Here is a 14756-nt window from a genome sequence, read left to right on the forward strand (position 1 = left end):
CTTTCTTCTTCGCTGTGTTCATGGAGTGGGAGATCACAAAGAGAAAGTGCGTCTTCTTCTTGGTCTTGTTCAAATGCAAAACCAGAGTCTTGTACCGGAGCTTCAAAATGAGGGTTGTGAGACTCCATTGCCGATTTGGGTTGGTGATGAGAATGAAAATTGAAATGGGTGAGTAGTAGGGAGTAGAGAGGTTGTGATGATGATGGTGTTGGTGTTTGTTGATTTGGGATTGAAGAGTTGAAGGGTTTGTGTATATATATGGATGGAGAAAGTAGTAGGTGATTCTAGATATGGAAGGTGCTGGCTACGTGGCGTGGGTGTTTTCTTGGTGGTCAGGCTTCTGGATAGATGAGAATGGTGGCTAAGAAACTGCTTTGGAAAAGGGGGGCGAATTGACTTGTCTGACTGAGTTAGAAGAGAGATAAAACGCACGACAGAGATGGGAATAGGACGGAGTAGCGGTTTATCTAGAAGAGTCGGAAAACATTAATTAGTGAAATGGGGTGCGACTATTTTCACTTTATTAATTACTTTCTTCACTAAAATTATCCTGAATTAAAATTTATATCAAACTATAAACTCTTACTCTGCTTTCTTCCCAACTTTCTCATCACTAGCAAAAAGAGAGAAGAGTTGCTCATGTGAATCAAAAATCAAATATTTCGTCGATATAAAATCTTAACTAATAATTTAAATACTTTATGATACTCAAAATAAACTAAAAAAAAAGTAGTTGTATTTAATTGTTTCCGCTCGCTACAATCAATTGCAGTGATAAATGAAATGGGTTATTAGTAGAGTGTAGAGAGAGATTGATGGTGATGGTGTTAGTTTTGGCTTGCAGAGTAGGGTATGTATGGATGAGCAAGGTTGTTTACCGGGTTGCTTGGTTCTCAAGCTTCTGGATATCCAAACGAGACTGAAAAAATTGATTAAGAGATTTCTATGGTGAATCTAGAACTCCAGAAAGAGGAAAATAAATTAAGAAAAAGCGGGGGCCCTCAAAGTAAGCAATTAAAAGAGAAAAAAGGAAAGGGGCATTCCGAGAATTGAACTCGGGACCTCTCGCACCCTAAGCGAGAATCATACCACTAGACCAAATGCCCGTTATTGTCCAATTGTCTGACTTAAACATATATGAACATTATTTAGTTCCTATTTTAGGGCCAGAGGGAATGTTAAACCCTGAAAAGTGAAAACTGGAGGACTGTGTAGCGTGTAGCTCAGAATCAGAGTTGAAGAGGCAAAAGAGATGGCGAGGACTGCTCTCCTTCACTTGATCCGATCACACTCTAAAAACCTCGCGACATCAAATGTCCTTGCAGGTTCTTCTTCTTCTCCATAATTTCCTTTGCTGTTATCTATTAGGGTTTAAGATCTCTGTCTTTCATTTGCATTTTTCTTTCTCAAATTAAGGAATTGGACCAAGACCCACAATGAATCCATTACCCAATTGACCATTCACAACAATCAATCTCATTTTTTAATGGGTAGAGACCATTTTCTGGATCTTCTGGTTTTAGTGATAATTGCGCATGTTTGAGATTTGGCTTTAGGCAAAGCAAAAAGGATGTGCCTTTCTCTCTCTTTCAGGCTGTTGTGAGTATATGGTGGTGGAAAGCATAGTTCTTTGCTGTCAATATGAAACCCTTTTTGCAGAATCAAAGTGTTCTTGTTGGACTTTTGTGCAGAACAGACTGTTATGGAAATTGTAACATTCCCTTGGGCTAGAATCAGGCATTGCTATTCACTTCATATTGCTATATTTGAGCGTATTGCTGCTGGTACAGTGTCTTAAATATGGTTTCTTGAGTCTGCAGGACGGAGGATGAAGCTCTAGCTATGTCATGCTATAACCAGTGTCATTAGGATACTCTTTTCTCTTTTGAATGAAACTTAAGGTCAACCGATCCGGAAAGTACCCACAAAGATAAAAACTATGTGCATTCATTGCTTTTGATGTCTGAGTAACATTTCACAGTTTCAATAGGATACTGTGTTCATTGGTCATTATAGAAGCAGTTAAAGTTCATTTCTTGAGTTGTTTACACTCTGTAATTTGGTTACCTATAAATCCTGCTCTCTTTCTCAATCACTCATTCTATGATTTCAATCTCTAAATTATACTGCTATCCAGAGTTCCAATTTATCTACCAGTTGCCCCTTTGTCACTATTATTGGTATTGAAATCTTTTTGCAGCAGGTTATCAACCTTGTAAGTCTGGAGCATGGGCACGTGGTCGTGGCCTGAACAAGAAACCTAGTTTCAACTCTGGTGTTGGGATCAATGCTTTCCAGAAGAGGTGGGTGTCTCAAGCTGCAACAAGAGAAGATGATGGCAAAATCAGCATTGGACCACGTAGAGGTGTTGAAACTGGGAAAGATGAAAAAGATTCTGGGATTGTATACTATGGTCCGATCTCATCTACTATCAAGAAAGTGAAACTTCTCTCGCTTTCAACCTGCTGCCTTTCTGTATCTTTAGGCCCTGTGATAACCTTTATGACATCACCTGATATGAATGTTATCTTAAAGGGTGCGGTGGCATCTTCAGTGATATTCTTAAGTGCTTCTACCACAGCTGCCCTTCACTGGTTTGTGACCCCATACATTCACAAGCTCAAGTGGAAGCCTGGTTCAGACAGTTTTGAGGTCGAAATGTTGTCATGGCTAGCAACTTACATACCAAGGACAATTAAGTTCGCCGATATCCGGCCACCAGAAACCCAAAGGCCGTTTGTGACTTTCAAGGCCAATGGACAGTTTTACTTCGTCGATGCTGATCATTGTCAGAATAAGGCTTTGTTAGCAAAGCTGACCCCGCAGAAAGGACCAACTCGTGAGTCTGCTTTTAAGAACTTGTGATCATTTGATGTGAAGTTCCCAGAAATTCTCCTCTTGGTGGGTGAATTGTGTTATAGAAATCATGTTTGGCAATGAGCTTTTGTGGCTTCTATCTGTTTTTTGATTTAGGAGACCCCTGTTTTCGGGTTTTTGGATACAGAAATAATTAGTATTCAAGTTATTTACATGGATAACATGGTTACTGTGGTTTTCACACTCCTATTTTGTCTTTCAGACCATCTTCCTAAACATTTCATTTGGTACGTATGTGGTCTAGCTGTTTACATATTATCGATCTCATCCCAAGTATAGAACAAAAAATGAATATGAAACAAAAAATTGGTACAGGAGCCTATGGACCAGTTTACGTAGGAATACTAGCATGTAAAACAATATCTGCCATAAAGAAGTGGGAAGTTTATGCTAACATATCTATGCATGACGCGAGTGCCCTCTCTCTGATCAACCGCAAAAATGTGGTGAAGCTATTAGGGTGTTGTTTATTGACAGAATACCCTTCACTGGTTTACGAGTACTTCCCCAACAGTGCAACTGAGCACATTCAGAGAAAGGGGTCCTCACCATTTTCATGGGAACTGCGAATGAAGATAGCCGTCGAATCCGCAACTGCACGTACTGGCATACTTAGGGCATCTCCAACAGACTAGCTATTTCAACAAAAAGTTATAAATTTGGTTAATTTGAAATAGTTTACCACTCCAGCAGAATAGCTATATGAAAGTCAAATTTGGCTTTTGCTAAAATCTCTAGCTAAATTTAGCTAGGGAGGAGAGAGAAAATAGCAAAAAGCTTAACACTCCACGTTCAATTTTTTTCGTTTAGCTAACACTGCTGGAGGAAAAGCTAGAAATTTACTACCTAAATTTAACTTTTAGATGATTTAGCTAAAAAAATAGCTTTTACTGTTGGAGACGCTCTTACACTCCACTATTAAGCCAAAAATCATACACCGACATTTAAAGGGGACGAATATACTTTTAGATGATAATTACATCACTTACATGGTGACACTGTCACGTGTTCAGCTTCGGAGTTGTCTTTGTGGAATTACTAACGAGCAGAAGCGCAACTTTTAATGAGAGGTATTTAAAAAAGAGATACTTGGTATGGGACTTTGCTGATGCAATGGACAACGGTGACTTGCATCAAATTCTTGATCATAAGATCCTCGGCTTGCAAGAAAACACAGAGATGGTGGAAAGAGTGGCGTATTTGGCATATAGATGTATAAGGCCACAAGATCATGAATTCTAAAGGTACGTCTTCCATGAAAGAATTGCTATGGAACTCGAGGCATTGAGAATCAAAGGGAAAGACTGACAACCTTGGGACAGTTTCAGAGGCTCAAAGTTGTTTATGTTAGAGGTGAAGATTTTATACGATATGATATGATCTTAGCATTTCTATAATTAATGTTTTGCTTTCAGTTCTAGTTCTCTACTGTTGTATTAGGAGCCTCTCCAACTGCTTGTTCCTCAAGTGTTTGAATTTGACCTCGTTACTTTACTGAATAATGTTTCACACTGATACCAAGTACCAAACCCAAATAATAAATAATGAACAAAGTTACGCCATTCGGCGACAGTACTTGTGGAGTGGTTGTAGTGGTTCTCTGTGTTTAGGTCCTTATTATTAGTTATACATGTAGTGATGCTGCTTAGAAGTACTCGCATTCACAAATCACTAGTTTGAATAAAGTTCTGTTACTACACAAACGTATGCCTTACGTACCAGTGCCAGTACATTAGGTGAACTTAGGCTACAATACAAACCATACAACCTCCATAGCTGTCACACACTTTCAAGATGTAGTGCAGATATGAGTTGAGGCAAATTACCAAGGCCTAGTCGATTAAATCTAACAAGGTCTGGTGGAGGGGCGAACACGCCCTCGCTGAAGTGCTGCCAGAATAAGGAGACTACAGTATTCAAGTCACTTGCCGTGAGAACGCGGGCTTCAACATTATTCATGGCCTGGACAGTAATGGTGGAAAAGGGTAATATTGTAGGAAACAAAGGATCTGATGCCCAATCTACAAGTTCTTCTCCACAAAGGTCTCCTCTTTCACACATGGTCGATGCAAACTCATTAATGCTACTTTCAACCTTTACAGCTCCGTCCATGATCAACAACATAATGTCAAGCGGTTCCTTCTCTCGAATTATATAGCTGTTTGCACTATAGCTCATGGGCTTAAGATGCTTACACATTTCTTGTAGCACCATTTCATCCATATTTTGAAGCTTTGGCACCTAGGTTGGATACACTTAGTTAAACATTATGATGAGAAAATATAGATATCTAACTAATACTAATTAACATGCATCATATCATCGGAAAATTCTACAATGTGTTAACGTATGACATGCATACAATTGTCTTAAAAGTGGTAAAATGAGTCATCAAAATAGTAATATTAGTCCTCAAAGTGGTAACATGAGTCCTTAAAGTGGTAAATTTTCTTAGTTACCACATGAGTCATCAAAATAGTAATATTAGTTCTCAAAGTGGTAACATAAGTCCTTAAAGTGGTAAATTTTCTTAGTTTACCATATGAGTCCTCAAAATAGTAATATTAGTCCTCAAAGTGGTAACATGAGTCCTTAAAGTGGTAAAAATAGTTGATGTATGAGAAATGTTAACATACCATAGTTTTACCCCATATCATCATGACTAGGTATGAGTACCAACTAATTAAGCTAATCATCAATTGATTGGAAATGCATGTGTTTGGTGTTACTGACAGAAAGATGAGGAACTTACTGTCTTTAACTTTCCCACCGTCGTATAACTTTGGATATAGCTTCGAAGTTCCAAGGGAAGAATAGAGAGGATATCCTCCCCATCAATATCCCTATTGCCTTCAAGTTCTTGTTTTACCTTTCTCATGATCTGTGACTTTACGTTATCTTTAGAACTTACAGGGATGAAGGGGGAACTTACTGATAACCATGATTCTATCTCTGGACCTTTCTCTTCCAACTTTCTTTCAATTCTAATCTTGTGGTCATGCGCCTCTCTTCTTGCACTGTTCGACTGCATATATGACTGTTCCGCAACGAGTAGCTAGGTTCAGTTGATCATAAAAAATTGAGAAGCTAACTTTAATTAAGCTTAAAAGACCCTGCACCAACCTGCAAATTCCCAATGAGATATAAAAATAGTAACAAGCCAATTACAGAAATAGCAGCCGTAAAGAGATTTTCCCCTGTATCGCTACTAGCCTCGAGGTTTGAACCAAGAGAACTGCAAAAATGAAATCAAGGAATATATTACATACAACTATGAATTTAAAAATCAACTGTGTTCAAATTTTAAAGGAAGAAAATATATACAACCATTTCCCTAATTTCTGTACGCAGTTTTCTTTTCTTCTACTTTGTATAAATTATAGATATGAAGGTTTCAAATGTACAAACCTCAAATTTCGCACGCCCCATGAAAAACAGTTCAAGAATTTTTTTACAAAATTCTTTGACCCTGATATATCAGACTGAAGTACTCCAATAAATATACCAAAATCAAATATCGTTGCATTTGGTGGCTTTATAGGGCACCATTTTAGCAGTGTGGAATCTCTAAATTCATAGTCACAATCAAACACCAAAGGTTCACATCTATTTTCTTGACATGAATATTGCCAGCAAGTAGTCATCTTTTGAATGCCATAAAAGTACCACAAAGCTCCAAGTACCTAAGGAGTCAATAATAAGCCAGTAAATTGGATTAACTAACAGTCATGCGCCATACAATTCAAGGTTTTGATGGTATATATGCATGCGCTTGCTCTTGAAATTCACCAAGAAATCCAACAAAACAAATACTTGAGCTCCTAAGCATTTACATAAACTATATATTTGAGACTTACATGACTGGAAAGAAGGTATAGGAGGAAGTTGAATACACCTTTAACCCATAGTCCAACTTCTCCATGAAGAGTTTCTTTAAGTTCCTTGCATAAGAAGTGGATACGAAGAATTCGTGGAATATATTGCAGCAGAACCAAACAATTCATCACGATCTTCCTAATTAAATTTAAAGATATCCAGTCCCTTGCTTTTGTAAAGAATACGAGAACTACGATCTGGACACAACAAAAAGAAAACAAAAGATGAAAATTAATTAATATCGTTAAAAAAATTTGGCCGATTTTTTATATATATAGTACTTGAATAAACATTTCTTTAGTTTGAGTTGCATCTTTCAATATTTTTTTTTTTAACTCTTCTATTACGTTGAAGGGAATTTCATCTTTTTGGGTTGCTACTAATTAAATGGCTTCACCGGGCCAATTTCACCCATATTCACTCTAGTCCTCTCATCCTAACCTTTTCGTACTCATTCCTTCATTCCAATGGACACATCATGATAATAGCTGATGGATCTAGTAGATAGAACATAGGGAAAATTGATAAATATTTATTTAAACTTTGGATATCCAAACTAAATGTTTAGTTAAGGGTTGAGAAAAGGAAATGAAACATTTCTTTAGTTTGAGTTGGTGGGGATCAACCTTCTGTTATTGCATATATCTAAACACATTAATGATATCAAGTTATCAACCTTCTCTTACCTGTGGAAGTGGGAGAACAGCTAAAATGTCAATTAGTATGTATAATCGCGAAATCGTCTCATCTATTGTTGCCAAGAAGAACAAGAGTTCCATAAGAAGTGAAGAACTTAAGACTTAAAACTTTCAAAGTACTAGTTTCTGTAAATTGAAATGTTAATAGTTCAGAGTTATCTCACATGTATAAACTTGAGCAAAAATGTCCACCAAGTAAGAGAGATCTGTGACCGATCGTAAACCAGTAGCTACGTTATACAATTTCTTGTCGATCCCTAAGCACTTGATTTCATGGTTGAGATCATGGTTCATGATAGGAGTGTAGAGGAACAAAGGATCCATTAAAACAGCAAGCACACATGAAATGACAAATATTATTTTCCAATGACTAGAGATCCAGTGAAAGAGCAAACGCACAAGTTCCCTAATTACCCCTAGCTTGACAAATATTGTTTTCATGGTTAGCCATACAAGAACAACAAATTTCGGTTTTGTTGACCTTGTAGTATTGGGAGTAATATAATCTTGCAGAGGTAGCAGTATACTCTGTGAATAATCTGATTCTTGATTACTGGATGACAACAATACGTACAGACATTAATTGATGAAAAAAGAAGAAGAAGATGGAATAAGAACAGAAGAAAATTTTGTCAAGTTAAAGAAGCTAACATTGCAGCTAGTGGTTCATGAGCTTGTTGCTGCTGTTCCGAGTTGTCAAGAACATCCAAAGTTATTTCGAGATTAGCTGCCATAATCAAAGTATTTGTTTTCCCTGCTGAAACTGAATCTGGCTAAGCTATAGCATTCTACTTTGCAAATGAAGGTGCAGCATGCGCGTCCCTTTCCAACAAAACTGAGACAAATTAATGAATGATTTCCAACTTCAAAGAAAAATCAAGTTGATAATTATATTTATCAAGTTGTCATAAAAAATGTGAATAAATCAATCAGCAAATGCATTAACCAATGAACAAGTCATATCTGCTTGAATCAGTCTTTTTTTTTTTCTTTTCTTTTTTTGAAACTCTTGAATCAGTCTTTTTGACTATTGGAGTCGGACGTCTGAACCCAATTTTTCCACCAACCCCTCTCCCAAACTCAGAGGAACTTAATTCACGTCAGTGCACTGAATCTTTAAACCAAATATGACAATTAAGAAGATGACTAAATTATAGATAGTTGAGCAGATGAGCTGTAGCCTCAAGCTTTTTGGCGTTTAATATCCAGATTCCACATTTATTGCATTTTCGATCGTTGACTTTATTTGGAGTAGTATTAATCTCAGTTCATGAACAAATTCCACCAGCCATGACAGATCAAACAAAAATCAGTACCAATTGTTAATCGTCAAGGAGTTATAAGATCTTCAAGTCTTTTCCTCAGTTTTCTGCTGTTTAGAAGGTAAACTAATCAACTCTGGGGCTTAAGTACTTATGCAGCTGGTTGTAGCTGTGCTGATTTATTTAGTAGTATGAGTAATATTCTTCATACACTTTGCATTTGAAATTTCTACGTTTGGCTTCTAAGTTTCATTTCCTTTGATTGCAAGGCTCCAACAGTACAGGAACACTGTAAAATTACACTTATTTAGGCTCCAAGAGGTGCAGAATCGAAGGCATGGAGAGCGAAGCTGTCCAGAAACTTACATTAGGTATGCACTGCTAGTAGTTATTTAGATATCATGTACTCTGTACATGTATCATTTTTAGATAACCAAGTAAACAAGGAGCTAGGTTCCTTTCAACAAGGAATTTATTTTCTTGTTTATATTGGAGAATTGCATGTTCATGCAACCTTATTTCTATATTTCGAACCATTTTCTTTTAGATGAATGATTCAAGGATGATCTTCCAAATCGGAAATCGTTTAGTTTTGATTCCCACTGTAATTCTCATTTCACTTTGTTCTAAACACTTTTTTTTGCGCATTTGGATGGCCAATTCGTTCCGAGAGAGCTGACTTTGAAAAATATGATCCTTGAAGAGGGACCATTTTGATTATTACGAGAATGTGCGCAAACAAATGGAGATCCCCTGAACAGTTTAAACATTTTGTTTCCGTCGTTTAACTGTTTTTAACATGGACATTTAGAATTTGCATAAAAAAAATTAAACAGATGTAATTGGTTGTAATTTTTCATGTGTGTGCAGCTATCTTTTTTGGCATCTTTGCTCTGCTATTTGGAATTTGGTTGATACGTCGTGAAAAGATGAAAAGAATGAAGGGCAGCAAACTCAAGCAGAAGTACTTTAGTCACAAAGAGGGCATATTGTTACAACATCAATTGGCCAATCATGAGGCATATGCTGAGAGAAGAATGAAAATCTTTGCTTTCAATGAACTTCAGAAGGCAACAAATAATTTCGATCCCCATAAGAAAATTGGTCAAGGAGTTCTTGGATCAGTTTACCGAGGAATACTACCAGATAAAACAGTGGTTGCCATAAAGAAGTTGAAAGTAGTTAATGCTGCAAGAATTGTTAATGAGGTGATTGCTCTTTCTCAGATCAACCACAGAAACGTAGTGAGGCTCTTAGGCTGTTGTTTACAGACACGCAAGCCTTTACTGGTTTACGAGTACTTCTCCAATATTGGCACTCTTTATAACCACACATATGGGAGAGAGTCATCACCATTTTCATTGCAACTGCGAATGAAAATAGCTGCAGAAATCGCAGCTGCACTGGCATACTTGCACTCCTCCACTTCCAAGCCCATAATCATACACAAAAACGTGAAGACAATGAACATACTATTAGATGATAAATACATGGTAAAACTGACAGACTCCGGATTTTCACCGCTCCGGGGGCGCATTAAAATGCAAAGGACACTCGGATACTTAGACCCGGAATGTCTTCATTCAAACACATTAACAGGAAAAAGCGACGTGTACAGCTTTGGAGTTGTCCTAGCGGAGCTAATAACAAGCAGGAGGGCAGCTTCTCCCCATAGGCCTGAGGCAGAAAGAAGCTTGGCACATGTCTTTGCTAGGGCAATTGAGGGCGACATCGGGGACTTGCATGAAATTCTGGATGAAGAAATTCTTGTGGGAGACATAGAAATGGTGGAAAAAGTGGCAGATTTGGCATATAGATGCATAAGGGAAAGAGGGGAGGAAAGACCTTCCATGAAAGAAGTAGCCATGGAACTTGAGGCATTGCGAATTATGGCCAAGCATCCAGAGGGCATGCTTAGTTTCTCTGAGTCTCCCGAAAGGACTGAGCACTTTGTTACACCACCTTCAGACGCTTACGTTGTTGATGTTAGAGGTGAAGGCTTTGATGATGGCTCTAGCATTATTAGAACAAATGCAGAAGAAATTGGATATCGCAGGTTGCAAGAAGTAGATTATTATTTGACCTGAATTTATATACATGTTCTGCTACTTTTAATCAACACTTGTATAAATAATGCTTTGCTTTCAGCTCTGGTTCTATACTGTATAGGAAACTCTCCAAGCTTTGTTCCTCTAGACCAAGAGCATGTAAACAAAAAACTTGACTTTATAGCATACCTTGTTGCAGCAGCATATCTAATTAACACCAAGAGTGACGGCACGTCATCTTTCTCCCCGTTTGCTCAACGCTGTTGATGTTCAACCCTACCGGTGAGCTCTAGGTCTTTCGAATTTACTTGCATTTGTTTGGGGATGAAGCACACCGAAGAGAGACAGAAGTTAGAACCTCCTTAAGGTTAAGTAGTCAGGTAGTATTTTTGGGAAAAGAAACTGATTTGCACTAGCATTCAAAATGAGTCCCATATAAAACCCCTGTTTTGACTTTGTTTTTACATGCAAACATCATATCAGCGGCAAACATTGCTGTTGAAAAAAGAGCACGCATAAAATCTGACACAATATTAAGTCCATATTATATATTATATAGAAGTAAACAATATCCAGGCAGCATGTGAAAGCTGCTTAAGAAAATAGTCACAGAACATAGCTAGGACAACAGAACAGAACTAGAGAAAACACAAGCAAGCTCGCCACCGCCTATCGAGCACCCAATTCTGTGAACAGCCACACGAAGACGGAGGAAACTTGAGGCTATGACTGACAAAGACGACAACTAAAGACCAACTGAAAATACTAGTAGCAACCACCCATGCTTTATTATAACCACACTGAAGATGGCCTTCACTTGCACCTGCAAAGCGCACAATTCACTTCTTCTTGGCTGCAGACTTGGTAACCTTGGCTCCGCTGGGATCCTTCTTCTCCACAGCCTTGATGACTCCCACAGCAACCGTCTGGCGCATGTCCCTCACAGCAAAACGACCAAGTGGGGGATACTCAGAGAAAGTTTCAACGACCATGGGCTTGGTGGGAATCATCTTAACAAACCCTGCGTCACCATTCTTCAAAAACTTGGGCTCCTTCTCTAGCTCCTTGCCAGAACGTCTGTCAATCTTGGTCAAAATCTCATTGAACTTGACAGCAATGTGAGAGGTGTGGCAATCAAGCACAGGAGCATAACCGTTTCCAATCTGGCCAGGGTGATTCATAATGATGACCTGGGCAGTGAAGTTAGCTGCTTCCTTGGCTGGATCATCCTTGGAGTTTGAAGCAACATACCCACGCTTGAGATCCTTGACTGCAACGTTCTTGACGTTGAAGCCAACATTGTCACCGGGAAGAGCCTCCTGGAGAGCCTCGTGGTGCATCTCCACAGACTTAACTTCAGTGGTCAATCCAGTGGGAGCAAAAGTCACAACCATACCAGGCTTGATAATACCAGTCTCAACACGTCCAACAGGAACAGTTCCAATACCTCCAATCTTGTAGACATCCTGAAGTGGAAGTCGGAGGGGTTTGTCGGAGGGCCTCTTGGGCTCGTTGATCATGTCAAGGGCCTCAAGAAGGGTTGGACCCTTGTACCAGTCGAGGTTGGTGGACCTCTCAATCATGTTGTCACCCTCAAATCCAGAGATGGGAACAAAAGCAATTTTGTCTGGGTTGTATCCAATCTTCTTCAGATAGGATGACACTTCCTTCACGATTTCATCATACCTTGCCTTCGAGTACTTAGGACTGGTAGCATCCATCTGTATAACAGAAATACCATCAACATTAGTAGAAGCAAAGACAACCATCAACATTAGTAGAACCAAAGACATATGCTAGATAAATACTCAATTACGATAGAAATACATCAATGACAGATTCTGCTTCAGATTGACCCAAAAGTTTACCTTGTTGCAGCAACAAATCATTTGCCTAACACCAAGGGTGAAAGCAAGGAGAGCATGCTCACGGGTCTGACCATCCTTAGAGATACCAGCCTCAAAACCTCCAGTGGTAGAGTCAATAATGAGGACAGCACAATCAGCCTGGGAAGTTCCAGTAATCATGTTCTTGATGAAGTCACGATGTCCAGGAGCATCAATGACAGTGCAGTAGTACTTGGTGGTCTCAAACTTCCAGAGAGCAATGTCAATGGTAATACCCCTTTCACGCTCAGCCTTCAGCTTGTCAAGCACCCAAGCATACTTGAATGAACGCTTGTTCATCTCAGCAGCCTCCTTCTCGAACCTCTCAATCACACGCTTGTCAATACCCCCAAGCTTGTAGATCAAATGACCGGTGGTGGTCGACTTCCCAGAGTCAACATGGCCAATAACCACAATGTTGATATGAAACTTTTCCTTGCCCATAACGAAATATCAACTTGAACCTGTATGAACAACATAAACAAGAGCAGGTAAGTCACCCAATTGCAAATTCCCAAAACCAATACACACACACACAGCTTGTTCAATAATCACAAACTGATAACTGAAAGGATGTTCTTCAATACACTGTAAAACAATCATAGCAGGCAAACTAAGTAACGAACGAGCCAGATATCTTTTCTTTTCTCATTAATAGTGTAACAAAATCAGGAATTGGCAGAAATACTAAACTAGATTCAGTAGACTCATCGATCGGATTAAATTAGACTCGGAACAGAAACGATCCACCAACCATATAACATACACTGAAATAAACTTCAATTCTACTAAAACGAGAGATTTTGATAAATCTATCACAGTAGCTGAATCAGTAAAACATACACAGGCTAAAACCAGTCCCATCATCATCATCATCAGATGACAATCAAATCAGATTTCAAAATTAAGCTAACAAAAACATCAAAATCAGCCAGCACGGTTTACAATTGAGCCAAATACAAAATCAAAAACAGAGTCCTCTCACACACCAAAAAAGACGGATGCAAAACGAAATCGAATTCGAACATCGCAATATGAGTAATCTAGATGATCAACATCAAGCAACTAAAGCTAATCGATAAAAAGGGAAAGAAAATCGAACCTGGAGGAAGTGCTAAAACCCTAGAGAGAGAGAGCCGAGGCACAGGAGATTCACAACCGCCAATCGATGATATAGGGTTTTCCAGCGAAATGCTGGGTTTATATAGGAGAGCGAATTGCTGGCTGTTTACGATTTTGCCCTTGGAGTCAGCAAATTTAGGACGGTGGTATCCTTTGCGTTCATATGTTTGGCGGTTATTCGAATACACCACTCGCTTCGACGCGCGTGTTAGTTTGAGGTTTTGCTGAGGGGAAGGTATATACACGCGCTGAAGAGGGCGTGGGATTGGAGGGGTCCGTGAGGAATTAGAGGATTTTACTCTAGAAAAGTAGGAAATAGGCGGGTGCCGTGAAACGCTCATGCCAAACAGAGTATGTCAGACGGTACTTGGCCACCACGAAATAGAAACGACGTCGGATTGGTTCTTTTGATAAAGTAAAATGGGTTGGGTTGGATTTCGAATCAAGCATATTGGTTTTTCCCAAGGCCCAAGTAATGACCTTCTCTTTTCACTTCTATTTTGTTTGCTATTAAACATCAAAAAGTTTTAGTAATGAATTTGGCTTCTTGAACTTGGGTTCTGAATGTGAGGAGTGATTTGGGTGGGATGAGGAATGCCCAAAATTCTGAAGCATTGCTCAATCTATTTTGCACTTCATCGTTAAACTTCAACCTAAACAGACAACTTTGATGCGGCGCATCAGATGAATTGTAGATCGATATGTGTAAAAGTATAGCCTAGTGGCAATTGCATCCGTTGATAGTGATGTCGGAGTATATTGACGGTGTCTCAAGTTTAGTTATCCCAATCTGATTGGTATTATTTTTTCTACAAATTATGTCTCGATACTGTTTTAAAATAGTACATAGAATTGAGCTATACATTAACCCAAATTTTTTTTTTTTTTTTTCTAAGGAAATACATTAACCCGAACTTTGATTGATTTAAAATAGAAAATAAAAATAAAAAAATAAAAAAAGTTTTCTCTTCCTTCTTATTTGACTCT

General features: G+C 38.6%; 4 protein-coding genes and 1 non-coding gene across 6 annotated transcripts; 2 read left to right on the plus strand and 3 right to left on the minus strand.

Moving 5' to 3' along the window:
* Nucleotides 1-1034: 1034 nt before the first annotated feature.
* On the minus strand, nt 1035-1106 carry TRNAP-AGG. The gene has a single exon. It is a non-coding gene; the product is annotated as a tRNA-Pro (tRNA).
* A 65-nt stretch (nt 1107-1171) lies between these two features.
* LOC112195208 lies at nt 1172-3066 on the plus strand. 2 transcript variants are annotated; one of them, XM_040512535.1, is made up of 2 exons: nt 1172-1325; nt 2201-3066. In XM_040512535.1, the coding sequence occupies exons 1-2, from the start codon at nt 1253-1255 to the stop codon at nt 2863-2865; spliced, it is 738 nt and encodes a 245-aa protein (XP_040368469.1). In that variant the 5' UTR covers nt 1172-1252; the 3' UTR covers nt 2866-3066. The 2 variants fall into 2 exon arrangements, with proteins under 2 accessions (XP_040368469.1, XP_024191348.1); XM_024335580.2 differs by having other exon boundaries at nt 1174-1325; nt 2204-3066.
* A 1485-nt stretch (nt 3067-4551) lies between these two features.
* On the minus strand, nt 4552-8236 carry LOC112170024 (cyclic nucleotide-gated ion channel 1). The gene is made up of 8 exons (XM_040512369.1): nt 8103-8236; nt 7616-8004; nt 7440-7501; nt 6735-6950; nt 6286-6560; nt 6001-6112; nt 5630-5914; nt 4552-5118 (listed from the first exon to the last, which is right to left on the minus strand). Exons 1-8 carry the CDS (start codon nt 8183-8185, stop codon nt 4657-4659), a joined length of 1884 nt encoding a protein of 627 aa, XP_040368303.1. The 5' UTR covers nt 8186-8236; the 3' UTR covers nt 4552-4656.
* A 1406-nt stretch (nt 8237-9642) lies between these two features.
* LOC112170033 (wall-associated receptor kinase 3) lies at nt 9643-10800 on the plus strand. The gene has a single exon (XM_024307182.1). The coding sequence runs from the start codon at nt 9643-9645 to the stop codon at nt 10798-10800; it is 1158 nt and encodes a 385-aa protein (XP_024162950.1).
* A 484-nt stretch (nt 10801-11284) lies between these two features.
* On the minus strand, nt 11285-13896 carry LOC112182462 (elongation factor 1-alpha). Its single transcript, XM_024320956.2, has 3 exons — nt 13750-13896; nt 12630-13111; nt 11285-12482 (listed from the first exon to the last, which is right to left on the minus strand). Exons 2-3 carry the CDS (start codon nt 13089-13091, stop codon nt 11601-11603), a joined length of 1344 nt encoding a protein of 447 aa, XP_024176724.1. The 5' UTR covers nt 13092-13111; nt 13750-13896; the 3' UTR covers nt 11285-11600.
* Nucleotides 13897-14756: the final 860 nt, after the last annotated feature.

This window comes from Rosa chinensis, chromosome 1 (genome assembly GCF_002994745.2).
Source record: "Rosa chinensis cultivar Old Blush chromosome 1, RchiOBHm-V2, whole genome shotgun sequence".
Classification (NCBI taxonomy): domain Eukaryota; kingdom Viridiplantae; phylum Streptophyta; class Magnoliopsida; order Rosales; family Rosaceae; genus Rosa; species Rosa chinensis.

Bases quoted from the DNA above. Each gene is read 5' to 3' on its own strand.
- LOC112195208 (XM_040512535.1), top strand. From the start codon at position 1,253: ATGGCGAGGACTGCTCTCCTTCACTTGATCCGATCACACTCTAAAAAC. The intron at 1,326-2,200 runs GTTCTTCTTCTT...ATCTTTTTGCAG, and splicing joins GACATCAAATGTCCTTGCAG to CAGGTTATCAACCTTGTAAG.
- LOC112170024 (XM_040512369.1), bottom strand. From the start codon at position 8,185: ATGGCAGCTAATCTCGAAATAACTTTGGATGTTCTTGACAACTCGGAA. The intron at 6,951-7,439 runs GTAAGAGAAGGT...TGTTGTGTCCAG, and splicing joins CTGTTCTCCCACTTCCACAG to ATCGTAGTTCTCGTATTCTT. The intron at 5,119-5,629 runs GTAAGTTCCTCA...TATCCAACCTAG, and splicing joins CGGTGGGAAAGTTAAAGACA to GTGCCAAAGCTTCAAAATAT.
- LOC112170033 (XM_024307182.1), top strand. From the start codon at position 9,643: ATGAAAAGAATGAAGGGCAGCAAACTCAAGCAGAAGTACTTTAGTCAC.
- LOC112182462 (XM_024320956.2), bottom strand. From the start codon at position 13,091: ATGGGCAAGGAAAAGTTTCATATCAACATTGTGGTTATTGGCCATGTT. The intron at 12,483-12,629 runs GTAAACTTTTGG...TCTGTTATACAG, and splicing joins TGATTTGTTGCTGCAACAAG to ATGGATGCTACCAGTCCTAA.